At 36.0% G+C, this 17,729-nt stretch overlaps 1 protein-coding gene across 1 annotated transcript; it reads right to left on the reverse strand.

The window, feature by feature from the left end:
• Positions 1–1,399: 1,399 nt before the first annotated feature.
• Positions 1,400–2,354, reverse strand: LOC110314634 (olfactory receptor 5D18-like). Its single transcript, XM_021188895.1, has one exon. The coding sequence runs from the start codon at positions 2,348–2,350 to the stop codon at positions 1,400–1,402; it is 951 nt and encodes a 316-aa protein (XP_021044554.1). The 5' UTR covers positions 2,351–2,354.
• Between the last annotated feature and the right edge of the window lie 15,375 nt (positions 2,355–17,729).

The raw sequence follows: 17,729 nt of genomic DNA on the forward strand, positions 1-17,729 counted from the left end.
GGCTTAGGTCCAGCCTATTTATACTCTTTTGTCTGTGGTTCAGTCTCTAAGATAACCCAAGGGTACATGTTAATTGACTATGCGGTCTTCTTGTGGAGTTCCTATTCTTTTCCTGTGCCTTCAATCTTTCTCCAACACACCTTTAACCCATGCACTTGGAAGCAGAGTCAATAACATATCTAAGAGTTCAAACTCAAAGTTGTCTACAAAACAAGTTTGAGGATAGCCAAGGCTATAGAGAGAGAACCTGTGTGAAACAAAACAGAAAAGACACTGACAATACTCCACTATTGTTCTGCTCAGAAATTAACTGTATATGTTCCTAAAGGTCTTTTAATGATAATAGAGAATAAATAAATATTTTTGTGACAATATTGTTTTCAAAATTACACTGAAAATCACAACAGTGTCAGATATGTAAGAAAGCAAACATGCTTATAAGTTTTCTCATATGATATTAGATATGTATTGAGGAGGCTGAAAACTAATTTGATGTTAAATGTTGGTAATTTGATAGGAGTAGCAGCTCTAAAAGAAGAAGCATGAAAATAAGATCTACATTGGTGATGTAAATCCTGTCACTTAAAAAAAAATTGGAAAGACATAGAAAAGAATAATATTCATCATCATTTGACCACCAATGAAATAACTTTCTCTAGATTAACTTCTTAGTAATAGAAGAATGCACAATCAAAGATACAAGTTAGTAATATGATTTTATCATTGAATAATTGATTTATTTGCCATTACCATAAATGGAGCAATTGGTTAATATCATTTTTGCCTCAACATTTAAACATAGTATATTTTAACCTAGAATTGGTGAGAAATACAAACCATAGTTTTGAATTATTGACTTTTTAATTATGAGATGATAATTTCATAATACAAACCACAAATATACATATGATTGATTTATGAAATAATATTAAAAATTTTAAAAGTAAAATTTATACAGCACAGCACAGAAACAACTTTGTGAGTTATGAGTACAAGAGTATGGATTCCATACAGAAAACTATTATCTGCATTTAAAGATTTCTTAGAAGACCAACTATATATTAAAGAACAGTGTAAACAATGAATTATGTTTTCAATGTTCTGAATCCTACCATCCACAGTGTCTAGAAATAAAGTTTCTAAATATTCCCTATTCTGAAATTTATTACACTGAATCAAATTACACTGTATTTATATAAAACAGAGAAAATGTAAATGCATGTGAATTAAGAAATATACCAGTCTCACACTGACCTCTCACCTCTCTTTCCTCTCACTGTATCTCTGTCTTAGTGTGTGCCTCTCTCTGTGTCTTGCCATCACATACACACATGGAAAGACACACAGGCACAGACACACTCATACGCATGCACATACACGCATAGCACAATATTCATAATTATGTCAAGTGAGAGTGCAGTTTTGAGCTTATAAGTCTCCTGACTGTGTCCTTCACATCTTTATTTCTAAGGCTATAGATAAGGGGGTTCAACATGGGGATCATAACTGTGTAAAGAGCAGTGGCCACTTTGACAAAGAGCCGTGAGCTGTTTGAGTTGGGAACACAGTACAGGAGGAGTATGATCCCATGGAAGATTGCTATGGCAGTTAAGTGGGAAGTACAGGTGGAGAAGGCTTTTCTCAGTCCCCCTTTGGAAGGCATCTTTATAATAGTGACAACTATGAACACATATGAGGCTAAAGTGATCAGGACACTAGAAGATTCACTAAATATAGAAATGATGAAGCATGTCAACTGACTAACGGAGGAGTCAGAGCAAGACACAGAGATGACAGCAGAGTACTCACAGCCAAAGTGATTGATGATGCCATATTCACAATAGGAGAGTTGCAAAAGAGTATATATAAGTATCACAGCACAGAGTCCACCGATCATGTATGTTCCAGCTACTAGCAGAGCACAGAATTGAAAAGGCATCACAACTGTATAGAGTAGGGGATTACAAACAGCCACAAACCTGTCATAGGCCATCACTGCTAACATGAACATTTCTGTAATCACGAATGTACAAATAAAGAAAAATTGTATCATGCATGCTTTGAAAGAAATAGTCCTATCTTCCATGATCAAGAGCTGCAAAAGTTTGGGTGTAAATACACTAGAATAACATATATCCAAAAATGATAGGTGGCTAAGAAAAAAGTACATGGGAGTGTGAAGTTTAGGATTGACCTTTATAACCACAAGTATGCCCAGGTTCCCCATCAATGTCACTGAGTAGATGGTCAAGAACAGGAGGAAGAGGGGTATTTGGAGCTGTGGATATTCTGAGAAACCGACCAAGATGAATGTGGTCGCAGAAGTCTGGTTTATCACTTCATAAGCCATCGTTTTTCAGATTATAAAGGGAGAGAGAAATGAAACTTAATGGAACTTGTGGAGCAGTAGAAACTCATGTGCAGCTCACCATATAATCATGAAGTAAGATGTCAATTCATTCCATTCGTGAATGTTCTGCCTTGTTTTAGGTTCTTATGTGGACAGTCAGTGATCAGCAATTTAAGACAATGTCCTTTGTGCTTCGCTATTGTATTTTTATCATCTGTAATTAAGATGTAGTCCACATCAGTATCATTCTATGATAATTTGTTTATATACATATGTAAATAATGTATCCATGTTTTTGATGCTAGCATACTTCATGATAAAATATCATTATAATCATAAGAAACAGTTTGCTAAGTTATGTAAGCACTGACAAGATTGCAGTGGCTATTAGTCCAAGTTAGAGAATGTTTGTGCAAACTGAATACCCAACATATGGTTACAAATGCCAAATTTCTGACACTAAGTAGAGGAATATCACAAAAAGTCTTGAAATTTTCACATTTCTTACCTTTAGCAAATCATTCATTCATTGTGTTTATATTTTAAAAGAGGACATAACCAGCTATTTGTCAGCAATTAGAAACAACAAAAAACATTTAGGCATTAAAAATGTTAGAATCTATTTTCAATAAAATTACATATTTAATTTAAAACAATTGAAAATGCTTTAGTCATGTGGCCAACTTAAGACCATAGCATGAGAAAAGTGAATCATATTCAATGTTAAATAATTTGAACATACTATATATTCCTCAGAGATATTAGATAATAATTACAATTGCTTTTGTTGGGTAGGTATGTAGAGGACTGACACATCTTTTTGTTCTCATTCCTAACAACAGGTCATTTAACTTAATCCAAGTTACTATTATTCCCTAGAATAGACCAACATGTACACAATCACATTCCTGGTGGCACTGAAGTTTATTGGATCTCTTTCAGTCTTGTGTTGAACAATTACTCAGTTGGTCACATGTGATAATGAGAAAATCTTATCTATGAACTTAGATTACTTCTTCTGTCTTGCAACTACACAATTTGAAAAGTCTCTGAGTAGTAATCTGCTACCACTATAAATAATTTTGATCAAACATTTATAGATATTTAAGAGGTGTTCAATAGTCATTGCAGAAAGATCACCCAGAAAAACATGTTACATATATGTTAATTAAATGACCTAAGTAAATTTTCTGATAATAAAAACAGGGCAAAGCAGATTTAAAATAAAAGGATACATAACAATTTACATTTCTTGTATTCTCTCTTTATTAGCAAATTTCCACTATTTTCTTAATACCTAAATACCATGTTTTAATGTTGGGATTATAGAATTCCAAACACTGAGTATAATTAATTCTACATATAAATATATAGCATAGAATACATAATTTCTTCTTATTATTGATATTTATTGATATTTGTTTTTAATGAGCCTTATGTTTTATTCCTGAAGGTTCCTGAATAATTAGAATCCAGGTATACTTTCATGTATATTCACAAATATTTCAAGTTACAACACCTAATCTTTTTAATTAAAGGCATAGCTTTACACTTGTTCTTGTGCTTTTGTTCCCTCCTTTACATCTTGATCTTCTCTCTATATTTTTCTTTCTTACTTTTTTTCTCACACTAGGTATCTCTGTCTCAGAATACATAAACAATTTCTTCAAATAACGTCATCTCTGCCTGTTGAATTAGTGTAGGATCATTATCAGGTTGAATACCTGTACTCCTGCACTCAGGATTTTGATGCAGAAAACATGTATTTAAGGCAATTATATGCAAATACTGAGAACATGTCAATATAAGAAGAAAAGCATAATTAATTCATTATTTGGTATATTTACACAAACTTCCATTGTTTATATATATACTGCATTTTAATTTTCTATTAAAGGGCATGTAGGCATTTCTAGGGAAATATTAAAATAATTGGAGTAAAATTAGAGCCTTATAAATTGTGTCCAGCTTATGAAACTAAAAAATAGGAATGAGACAGCTATATCAGGGTCCCTTCATCAAAATCTTGCTGGCATGTGCAATAGTGTTTAGGTTTGGTGGCTGATTATGGGATGGGTCTCCAGGTGGGGTAGTCTCTGGATAGTCCATTCTTTCATCTTAGCTCCAAACTTTGTCTCTGTTACTCCTTTCATGGGTATTTTGTTGCCTATTCTAGGGAGTGGGTGGGTAGGGGAACAGGGCAGGGGTAGGGTATAGGGAACTTTTGGGATAGTACTTGAAATGTAAATAAAGAAAATATCTAATAAAAGAAAAAAATCTTTAAAAAATAAATGTATTAAATGAAAAAAAGAATGGGAATATGCAGAAAAGCTTTAGCTGCCCATGTTCTAAGTGAATATGTCAGTTATGTCTTTTTCTAGTGCTGAGAAAAATACAAAGTATAATAAAACAAGACAAATGTAATCAAGACTTCTAAAATAATCATTGATGAAATTATCTTATGATGGTAAAGTTCATAACTGAAATATTTTTGAAGGTAATTAGAGAAGAAAACAAGGATTTTTGTAGATTACTACAGGGAATAAATCATGCTGATTTTAAGCATTTAAAATGAAACCAAAAGGACCTGTAGAGCTATATCTTTGTCTCCTTTAAAAATTAGAATTAAGACTCACTTTTGTATTGACATGTACATTGATGCTTTCCCTAATGCCAGTGTTACATCAACAGGTTTTAATGCTTTCCTAGTATGCTCTAGTGCTTACTGATTATGCTGCATAATGACATGACTGTGATAAAATATTCCACACCGATGAGCAGCAAATCAAAGAGATAACACATGTAGGAGTATAAGAGAGTGTTTGGAGAAAGGAAAAAAAATGTAAAATAAATGTGATAATTGAATCACATTTCAAAAAGCCCACATTAACTTTTAGAGGCATTGTAATTTTATAAAAATCTGTGAAAAAAAATTGCTTGATGGTTTATATTCTGTTTTCTTGACAAGTTTTGTATACACTTCTTTTAAGAAAACTGCTTTTTCTGTATTAATTCCAGCATTTTTACTACTGCTCCATTTTTATTTGCACCTATTATAATTAGTTTTATATAACCTGCCTCATATACTGTGTTATTTTTAGTGGACATGTTTTGTTTGCCTTATACTCTGCATCTGAATTCACCAAAGTCATCAGGATAAACTTTTAGGTAAATATTGGTTTAAATTTTTTGCACGGTACTAACAGTAAGAAAACAGTTTTAAATTCAGTACAGTGGCAATGAACAATAAACTTCAAGTTTAACAACCAAATATGTATCACTAAATAAAATGGGAATATATCACACCTTTTCAGCTCACATTCACTAATTTTTCATCTAGTATGTGTGGATCCTGTTTATAGCCACAGACTGAAAGCATAGACAACTTTAAAGTAACTCACCAAAATAGAGTCTTTCCTGGTATCCATTTTTTAAATAATGTTTGATATAATTAATAAACTGCATGTGCAGTTTACATCAAAATTTAAAAGCTTTTATAAATATCACAACTACAATAGCAATTAATCAGTGAAATAGAATTCAATAGAGTACACAAATACTAATATTTTAGCAACTGAAAACTATTTGTGAAGAACAAAAAGGAGTCATGCAGATGACTGAAACCTGAAATTTTATTTCATTATATTGTTCATTGTTTATCCTGTAACTGCTTGACACTGGGGGCATAAACCCAAAGGAATCCAAATTGCGTGTTGTCATGAAATATGTAGAAATAATTATAGGAAATCTCCACTCTGTTACTGAAAATATAATTTCCTCTTAATAATCATTACTAACCTCATATTTTAAAGTCAAGAAAACAAAATTACATATGTAATATTTATTCTAATGTATTAACAAAATTGAATTTTATACGGTTTTGTATTACATGAAACTGGTACATGATTGAGAAGACATAAGTTATATAAAAACATGGAACTCTTCTCCAAAAGACTTATTAACTAAAAATTTGATATTAAGTATGCATTCAATTAAAGCGTCATTGATTCAGAAAACTTTGTCACAATCATTCTATATATCCATTTATGCTAATCAGAACAAGAAATGAGGTACAATAGTTCTGTTTTTAGTATTCATATTGTTTATCTTCCATGGAAAACTTCTGATTAAAAGTCAAGAGAGGCTCCAGTCAGGAAAACAGACTAACACCACAGGCCCTCTATTGTTCCAAATCCAATAGAGCAGTCTCAGCACTAACTCTGCAGCAGAGTACCTTTAGCAGCCCCTTCTCACCTCATCTCTGGCCAATCACACAGATTTTTCCTCCTTACATTCCTACCCCTAGTTGAAGTTTTGTCCTACCCCCAAACTCCATCAGTCACTCCCTGCTAACATATAGGCCACTCCAGTTAGGCACATGGAGAATAGCCTTGAACTCACTAGCTCAAGAAAGACTTGATGAATAGAACTCGATTAGCACAGGAACTAACATAAACAGTTAATAAATATAATTTCTTAAAACTGAGAATCTTGTGCAAGGCAAAGGACATTGTCACTCAGACTAAGTTTCAGCCCACAGAATTGAAAATATTTTACCATTTACAAAATAATAAAAGGCTAATATAAAAAATATGTGGCCACGCAGTGGTGGCGCATACCTGTAATCCCAACACTTGGGAGTCAGAGGCAGGTGGATTTCTGAGTTTGAGGCCAGCCTGGTCTACAGAGTGAGTTCCAGGATAGCCAGGACTGTACAGAGAAACCCTGTCTTGAAAAACCAAAAAGAAAAAAAAAATATGTGAATAGCTCAATAACAAGATATGAAAATCAAATAACTCAATTAAAATTGTGGCACATATCAAAATAGAGAATTCTGTTTACATGATCTTACATTTAATGTTCAGATATCTAATGCCAATAACAAAAATGATAACTCATGCTGCCAAAGACATCGAATAAGTAAAATACTCATCCTTTGCTTGTGGGAGGGGAAACATGAAGAGCCACTATGAAAATTAGTATGTTGGTTACTTAGAGGGATGTGAATCAATCACAATACGATCCAGATATACTACTCTTGGGCATACAAGAGTAAATATACTCTTAAGTACATTCCCAAGAGGACACATTATACTACCACAAGGCGATTTGTTCAGCTATGTTTATTTAGACTATATTTATGTAGCCAAAATTGGAATAACGTTATCTCTCACCAGAAGAGTGGATAAAGAAAATGTACACTTACAAAATTGGGCATTACTCTGTTCTTAAAAAACAAATGACATCATAAAATTTGAAGATAAATGGATAGAATAAGGAAAAGCCCACCCTGAGTGAGGTAACTCAGTCCCAGAAATATAAATAGTATATATATGTATATATTCCATTATATGTGTTTATTAGCCCTTGAGTATATGCTAAACAAGGTACAATTTGTGGACCCAGAGATGTTAGTATAGATAAAGAAGTACATGAATATATGTATCACCCTTGGTGGAGATGTAGGGCAGATTTAATGAGAGGACTATGAGTGGATGTGGGATTGGACTCAAAGTATCTGCTAGAGAGAAAAGGTAAACCTAGATAGAGAAGGTAATGCAGGAGGAGATGTCTATAACTGAGGAACATTTGGGGTTTAGTATGGAAACCAAGTATGCTGAAAATGACCTAAAATATATGAAAGAGATATTAATAAAGAATCTAAATAATGTGAAACAGTGTTCCAACTGGCCATCACTTGTCCACAAATAAAGCTACCAATAACAGGACTGTATTATACCTATTTGGTTAGCCAAAGGGATCCTACAGAAATGCTCAAACAATGTTGCCAGTAGATAGGTTGTTCACTACAAAATGACAGCAAGGCTCCATTGCTGTCAAGACTCACACAAATTATTGAATATTGAGAAGTTGGGGAGGTACCTACACAAAACTTATATATCTTCATTTAATTTCTTTTGTTCAGGACCATTATCTGCAGGATACAAAAAGAGAAACACATAGACATACCCAATTAAAAAATCCTTAGATCTATAGTAATGTCCTACCTGTAAATTATACTAGGTCAATGCTGACACAATGCTTGTGAATAACTAATCAATATCTGACTTGATTAAGTACCACTAACCTGGGTAGATCCTCTACCCAACACTGCTTGGGTTATCAAGAATCAGAGACTAGAGGTGTAGAGTAAAACCAAACACTACTGGTCATACAAAACTTCTAGTGATAATTCAGGTTTATTCATATGTCACTTTCTTATTCAGCTGTAATCAGAGAAGCTCCATCTAATCTCTTACCTGAGAGCACAGAGGACTCTGTAGAAGAGGAAGCAGAAAGTACGTAAAAGTGAGAAGGGATGGATGGCACCAGGCTCACACATCCATTAAAATCATATCTAAAGCAAAGATCGTAAGGACTCACAGAGACTGAAGCCATAAGCACGAGTCTGATCAGATCCAAACTAGGTCTTAACACACATATTTTTGCTTTCAGTTTAGTTTTTTTATGGAATCTCAAGTGTGTGCATGAGCAGATCTCTAATTCTTATGTCTGCTTTTAGGCTTTTTCTTTTTTACTTGCTTGCCTTATCTAACATCTATACGGTGGGTATTATTTTATCTTAATGTATTTTATTTTGTTGTGATTTCGCTGTTTTCTCTTAGATGCCTGTATTTTTAAGGAGAGAAAGAAATTGAACGGATTTGAATGGGAAGATAAGTAGGGAGGAACTAGGAAGAGCAGAGGGAGGAGGAACTACAACCAGAATAAACTGTATGAGAATAGAATCTCTTTTCAATAAAAGAAGGAGAAAAAGATAGTTAATCCATATTGCTTAAGGAAGTATGCTTTAGTTTCAGTATAGAGATACATAAATGAAGTTTGGACTTAGCTAGAAGAATCTTCCCTGGAGCGTAGCTTTCATATTGCTGGAAGGTGCTATTCAGTCTTCTGGAGAAGTCAGCCATGGATGCAACTTGCTATGATGTTTGTTATTTACAACACTATCTTCACAGATATATCATATCACAGATATATCATAGCAGCAGCATCAATGGTATAGGAGTAACCAAATATTTGCTGATTTCTTTTCAGATCTAGGCCACCCAGATATTTCTTCATGTCTATAGAGTAAATCTGGAAAACAAATAAATCAATGAAAATATAACAGGTGGTGTATCATAAGTCCTGGGTGAATATACTGCTATTATTAATCTAACTGAACATGCTGTCAAACTCTCTTCTATTTACATTTATTTGAGTAGATTTGTAGTGTTCTTGGTTAAGTTTGGAGCAGTTCTGTTTATAATTGTCAATGATTTGTAAACAGAATTATCGCTACAAATACATGAGAATTTAGGACTATTGAGTGCACAGCCCTAAACTTTTGTACAGCACACCCTTAAGGTCCCTCCTTTTTTTTAATGGAAATTGTAAGCATTGTGTAGAAATATGTGTCATCATATCATTAATCATTTCATTAACTTTTTCCTTCTCTGATCAGTTATGCTTGGTTCTACACTAGGCCTTTGAGACACCCAATTTCAGATTCTTTGGATACAGGCAGTAAGGGACATGGCGTCCTCTTATCATTTGAGCCTAAAGTTATACCTTGCATTAATTGGCCATTCTGACAAGCTCTGATTCTCCATTGCCCCAACACATCTTGGAAGCAGGGCAAGTAGTGGGTTGACAATTTTCTGTCTTAAGGTAGCAGAGGGCAAATAACTTCAGCAAGACTTGGTCTTTTAAAATATTTATGATTGCTGTATAGTAATAAGACATTCATCTATCTAAGTCTAAGTTACTTTGCTACAGTACCTAACCTGTAAGAGTCCCTTTAAGGCCAGAAACAGCATACTCTGGCATTTAGCTCCTCATCATAAAACAGGAGGGTATTAAGTAAAGGATTATTTGCCAGAGCCTTTCCCATTTATCCACATGCCTCTTGCTTGTCAGGCTAGGGGGAAGTTTGTAGCAGTAAACTACTGAACCAGGAGAAGAGAATCAGTACATTCACAGAGGGAAAATGTTTTACATAAGCAAATAAGCATAAACTCACATAAAGTCATATACAGTTTCACACATACATGTTTATACATTTCCATTAAAACCAGTTGTGTCCAGCTCACCTATATAATTACATATTTATACACAGACACATACAGACACACACACACACACAAACACACACACACACACACACACAGACCTATAGTTACTTATGCATTTGAAGCAAAGGCCAAGACCCCAAGACCCAGTGCAGAAAGAGCTCATTCATTCTGGAAGAAAAATGAGATCAAAACTTTATTGCGTATATGCCACGCCCACTCTAGTGGTGATTCACAACAGGCCTGAAAACCTGGAACGAGTCCTGAGGAAAAGAATCTCAAGGAGATTCAGNCTCCTAGAGTCCTGGCATTTTCAATAATCTATATACACGAACCCTATCCGCATGCTAGTATGATATATGCTCTCTTTCAATATTATTAATGCCTTTAAAGATTAAACTTTTACCATAGGTGAAATTCCCTTAAAGCCAGTGTTCCTAAATCCTGATAATTCCTTAAATCCAGGAGCTAGGAAATCAGCAAGAAGGTTACCTGTTCATTAACATTCTAATTCACTTCTAGTAAAGACTGGTGAAACCTATTAAGCATCACAAAGAACAGAGCCAAGCCCAGGGCAAAGCTTAGAGTAGTANACCTGTGGAAGTTCAGTTCATATGCAAGTATTTACCAAGGCCTAGGAAATAGGGGGGATGTGGTATTGCATTATTCATGAGATCTGCCAGAGCAGAACTCCCCCCCAAAAAAACAGGTTCTTCCCCTAGGCCCAAAGGGACAACATAATCTAGGATTTACTGGGGGCCCCTGACAGTGGGGTTTAACTATTGACTAGCCTTGTACCTCTGGCTTCCTCCTCAAGCAGCCTGGTCCCACCTCCTGGTCTTTTGTTCTTTGTCTTGTGTCATTGTAACTGTGGATGTATCCTGCCCTGCTTCTCTTGTTTGTTCTGCATTAAAGATGTGATGCTCATTTTGATCAATGCATTCAGTTTTACACTCTCGTGTGAACTGCCTGTCACTCATTTGCTGAATCCTCACTTACCTGCAACCAAGAGACCCGTTCCCGTTCCCCACAGATCGGGGACCCAAAGTGAGCTCCAGTCTGTGGCACATATATAGAGAAAAAATTTTACCTTTTTACTGCTAAATGAATTAAACCAAAGTCTGTAAGAAGAAAGCTTTGTTCTCTTTATTAAGACTCAGCTTGCCTTCCTATTAAGAAAAGAGCTGTTCTGGACCATGGTAAGGAGAAGCCTGCCTGCTCTTTCTGCTCTCTTTGTGACTTCTTTTTTCCTCTTTCCCTTAGCACTGTTAGTTTTTTAAGTTCCCTATAGTTTCCAAGTTATTCCACTCTGCATTCCTATTCTATTATTTGTCTCTCCTCCTACTCTGATGTCACAATAATTCCCCTAATCTCAATACCATTCCTACCAGTGCCATGCCTTTACTTCTAAGTTTTTGAGTTCAGTTCTGTCTAAATTCTTCTGCAGCTCTGTCTAAAAAAAATTTCTCTTCAGTTCAGTGTTCTGTCTAAAAAAAAAATGTTCTCAGCTCAGTCCTGTTTCCTCCATTTGTCCTCAGCAATTATACATCTTACAGAATACATGATAACATGGCTAAAAGTTCATCACAAGTTTATACAGAAGTCTAAGTCATCAATCATATAAGAAGTTGACAACAGAGAATGTTTACATGCACATCCATTAGGAGTAATTAGCTGGCTAAACATTTATCACCTATCTCCTGCTCTGCAGGTTCATAGAGAGTTAAAAACATAACTCCTGTTACCAAGGTGTTAGTGAAGTTTTATATAGATAGACCCAGCCAACAATTGAAACATCTGGTCTAGCACCTTTAGCAAATCATTAGTCCCCTTTATATGTCCTTTGGTTAATGGTTTTACAATCTCATAGAATGAATTCTGAGTAGTAAATACCTGCTTGCTATCTCAAAAGCAATTAACTAATTACCGACATTAAAGACTGGCAATATTCTCAATCCAGTTTTGATTATCAGTTCCACTAAAAAGCACCTTAATAAATACTGATATAATTTTAGGAATTCTTATTGGATCATCATAAAGAATGAAGAAGTCATCCATTTGTCTATGTAGCATTACTACAACAGAGTACATATTTGTTGTTCTGCAAAGATATGCTCAAAAGGGTGAACTAGTATCCCATGATGGTTATATATGTTTAATAATAACAGGGAAAGAATATCAATGGCAGGAAACTTTCCTAAAATTAATTTATCTTGTGTCTTTTTTTATCGCAGGAAGATCACCTACTAGTTATTAGATACTCTTATGATAGGGTGATGGTTTGTGTATATTTGGACCAGGGAGTAGCACTGTTAGGAGTATAGCCTTGTTGGAATAGATGTGTCACTATGGGTGTGGGATTTAATACCCTAGTCCTAGCTGCCTAGAAGTCAATAATCTTCTAGGAGCTTTCAAATGAAGATGTAGAACTCACAGATCCTTCTGCTTTATGATTACCTGGATGCTTCCATGTTCCCACCTTGGTGATAATAGACTGAATCTATGAACCTATAAGCTAGTCTCAATTAAATATTGTGCTTATAGTAGTTGCCTAGGTGATGTAAAACCTTAACTAAGACTGGTAGCTCCTGACAGACTTACACTGAGATGTAGTAAGAACCACAAATGGTGTGTGTGTGTGTGTGTGTGTGTGTGTGTGTGTGTGCTTGAACTTAACACACATTTATTTAATTTTATCAACACCTAGTTCATCCTTCAGTAATGATATACTTTCAAGCATCTTATTTTATTTTCTATTTGCAATTACCTTTTATATTTAAGTTATTATGTTAGTGCTTTGAACTGATGGACCTTACCAAAGAATACTTAAGTTGAAATTTTAGACATATGTACTCAAGAAACAAAATAACATTAAATCATGTTTTAAGGATATCATTGTAAACAATAAAAAGTGATATTTAAGCAAAACTGGATATGGAGAAAAGTAAAGGAAAGCTTCATGAAAGAAACCATGGAGCAGGATGTGGTGGCTCATGCCTTTAGTCCAGCACTCAGGAGGCAGGGGCAGGCGAATTTCTGAGTTCAAGGCCAACCTGGTCTACAAGTGAGTTCCAGGACAGCGAGGGCTACACAGAAAAACAACGTCTCGAAAAACCAAACAAAAAAAAAAAAAAAAAAAAGAAAAAAGAAAGAAAGAAAGAAACCATGGAGTTGTTGATGGTCAATAATTTCATCATACAGAGTGATTTTGTTGTGTCTTTTTAACTCTTGATATTATTTTGTAGTTTATTCCTAACAATTTCAGTATCCCATAAAATTTGAACAATATTTATTTTATATAAATGTTTCTTTTATTTTCTCAGATGAAGTGATTAGATGAGAACTGTAACTGAGCTCTAAATGCATGGCTTAGGCTAATGCCAGAACATTTCCTTTTCTATCTTTAATATCCTTAGACTTAGGCCTGGGAGCTTCTAATGTAAAAATCTAATCTTACAAACTGACTGATTCCATTTCTCTTGGCTTCTGACTGAGGTGCTCTGCTTGGTCTCATACTAACCTTGTCAATGTTTTAATCTTCTGGCTCCTTCTCAGGCTCTAACTTTTTCTGTCTTCACTTTGTCTACCTTGTTCTCTTCAAGTTATTTATATCTTGTAAATATACACACTCTGCCATACACATACATCTTTTGTTCTTTCTAACTGTTCTTAAATAGTGGCATTTACTGTGATGTACTCATTAGTATTGGTTATATCCTATCTCTGACACTTTCTCCCAAATCTTTCATTTATCACTTTGTCTTCTCAATTCCTCAATTAGTTATCACTTTCAAGCATGACTGTTTCATTCTACAAACTAGTCTTACCTAGATTGTTTGGGGTTAAATATGTATAATAAGGATATGTCTGTGTTCCATCCAGAACATACTCTAATCCAAGGAGTGACTGCATTCTGTCAAGATAGTATGGACTAACAATGTCTTTGGATGTGATGCCTTGCCAGAGCAGCCACATTGGTGAATTATAATTTCTATACAATTTTATATTTGAGATTATAATATAATCGTATAACTTCTTTCTTCCCTTTCATACACCCAAAACATTCAGTATATCTCTATAAGCTCTCTTTCAAATTCATGTCTCTCTTTTATTAATTGTCATTACAGGTTTAGCTATATTGGTGTAGCTATATTCTCTAAACATATGCTGAGCAAGAGCAACAAGAAACATGCCAAAATGAATGTGGAGAGCCCGCATGGCCTCAACTCTACACATAGAACTGCAAGCACCTAAGGAATGTGGAGATTTGGAGGAATAATCTTACCAAGGGAATAGCATACTCATTAAACATCCAATACCAAATTTTCAGTACTGACAACATTTCTATAAATAACATTTACAGATACTAAGCAGTTTGTTTTAGAAGTATACATGTATATACATAATCTCCTTTAATTATTTTGCATCCTACTCTGTTATATATATCCTGCTTCCATCCCTTCTGCCCTTGTGCTCAGTCCATTCTGCTGGGGCAGACTCTTGGCTATTTTGCTCCAGTGAAAACACTATATCCAGACCCATCCCTGAGAAACTGCTTCATTCAGAGTACTTGGTAATAACCCCCTGGCAACCCATGATGTCCCAGAGCTACTGCAGGGAGACTAGTGGACTCAGGACCCATCACCCACACAAACACATGCCTTCCTGAATACCATTTCCCTTCCATACCTTCTGCCCTGTCCTTTCTGCTGGAACAGACTCTTGGCTAGTCTGATCCAGTGACGACACCACACCCTTACACATACTAGAGAATCTGCTGCACTCAGAGCAATTGAGAACCCACTGCACTCAGAGCTATTGAGGACCCGCTGCACTCAGAGACGTAGGGGATTTGCTGTACCCAGAGCAGTTGAGAATCCACTACACCCAGTGTAGGTGAGGATTAGGTGCACTCAGAGCAGTTGGACAACAGCTTAAGTGCTCCATTGAAGACTCAACAGTCTTAAGACTTCCCTGGAGATCTGATGCAGCCAGGGCAACAGATCATCTGCTTCTGTGCCCCTGTGAAGAGTTCCTAGTTGGAAATCCCTACAGTTGGTCTGCTACAGGAAATACTTCATGCCTACCAGGAGACATGAAGAAACCCAAGAACAAAAGAAGGCAGACTTCAGAGAGTCACCCAGACCAACAAACACAAGGGATATTGAGATGGTGAAAGGCAAGCACAAGACCATAAGCAATTGAAGCCAATATATGTGGGCATCATCAGAAACCAGTTCTCCTACCATAGGAAGCCATGAATAAAACAACCTGAAAATCATGGATCTGTCCTGAAATCCTATCTCATGAAGGTAATAGAGTCCATTAAGGAGGATATCAGTAACTCATTGAAAGAAATACAAGAAAATGCAGGCAAACAGGTGAAGGAATTGAATAAAGTGATGCAAGATCTAAAAGTGGAAGTAGAAAAAATGAAGAAACCACAAATGGAGGCAAACCTGGAAATGAAAAACCTAGGAAAAGGGTCAGGAATTACAGATGTAAGTATCACCAACAGAATACAATGGATAGAAGAGAGAATTTCACATGTAGAAGATACCATAGGAAAAAAACTCACACACACATTTACAGACACTTGAACTTTGACAAAGAAGCCAAAAATATACAGTAGAAAAAAAAAAAAAAAAAGAAAGCTTCCATAATAAATGGTGCTGATCTACCTGGCTGTCTGTATGTAGAAAAATAAAAATGACCCATATTTGTCATCTCGCACAAAGCTCAAGTACAAGTCCATGAAGGACCTCAACATAAAATAAGATACAATCAAGGGAATAGAAGATAAAGTGGGAAAGAGCCTCAAACTTACTGTCACAGGGGGAAATTTCCTAAAAAGAACTCCAATGGCTCAGGTTCTAAGATCAGGAATTGACAAATGGGACCTCATGAAACTGGAAAGCTGCTGTAAGGAAAAGTACAGAATCAATAAGACAAATCAGCAACATAAAAATTTGGCAAATATCTTCACTAACCCTACATCAATAGAGGGTTAATATGCAAAATATGTAAAGAACTCAAAAAACCAAACAACCCTGTTGGGGTCTCTCACCTCCACTGACCACTCTCCCTCTAAACATTGTATTGCGCCCCCTGCAGACACTCTAAGAGTTGCTCCCGTATCTCCCGGAATACAGTGTCCTCAGACCGCCCTTCGTCGTCGTTGTCATCACCGCCCACTGTCACCACCCACTGTTGTCGCCCGGACCAACCACTGACGTCGTCACTGCCCACTCATTTGGACCTGCCTTCTGGACACAGCTCCGCTCATGAGAGACGTAGATGGACATGGGAGAGGGTTAAGAGTTCTCCCGTGTCCAATTAATAAATAATGTTCNGATCGGCACAAACCGCCANGGCATTTGTTTNNTCCTTGCAGCTCATNCNNATNTTAGGATGTTTAGCCCTTCAGTACGAACCCAGTCCAAGGTGTTTTCTGCCCATGCAGATACGGCTCCAGTGGTGTGACGCAGAAATACACACAACCCAATAAAAAAATGGGGTATAGAAGTAAACTGAGAATTCACAGCAGAGTCATCTTGAGTGGCTGAGAAGCACCTAAAGAAATGTTCGAAGTCCTTACTTATCAGAGCAATGCAAATAAAAACGACCCTGAGATTCCACTTTACACCAATCACAATGGCTAAGATAAAAAAACCACAGGTAACAACACATGTTGGAGAGGTTGTGGAAAAGAGGAACACTCCTCCATTGCTGGTGGGATTGAAAGCTTGTACAACCACTCTGGAAATCAATCTGGAGGTTCTTCAGAAGATTGGAAGTAGATCTACCTGAAGACCCAGCTATACCACTCCTGCAAATATACCCAAGAGATGACCCACCATACCACAGGGGCATGTCTTCCACTGTGTTCATAGCAGCCTTATTTGTGATAGCCAGAAGCTGGAAACAACCTAGAAGAAAGGATACAGAAAATGTGGTTCATTTATACAATGGAATATTTCCCAGCTTTTAAGAATGAGGGCATCCTGACTTGTGTAGGCAGATGGACAGACCTAGTAAATATCATCCTGAGTGAGGTAACTCAGACCCAAAAGAATATGCATGGCATGTACTCACCAATAAATAGATGTCACACACACACACAAAAAGTACAGACTATGCAAGATACAGTCCATAGAACTTAAAAAGGTCAACAAGCTGAAGTGCCCAAGAGAGGGCACCTCAGTCCCTGTTGGGAGGTAGAAGGAAGCAATCACAAGTGTTAGGGAGTGAGGGAACTGGGAGAGAAAATGCATGGGGTGGGAGGAGGTAGTCAGGGGAGCTAGTCT

This window comes from Mus pahari, unplaced genomic scaffold, assembly GCF_900095145.1.
Source record: "Mus pahari unplaced genomic scaffold, PAHARI_EIJ_v1.1 scaffold_9419_1, whole genome shotgun sequence".
In the NCBI taxonomy this organism is placed as follows: domain Eukaryota; kingdom Metazoa; phylum Chordata; class Mammalia; order Rodentia; family Muridae; genus Mus; species Mus pahari.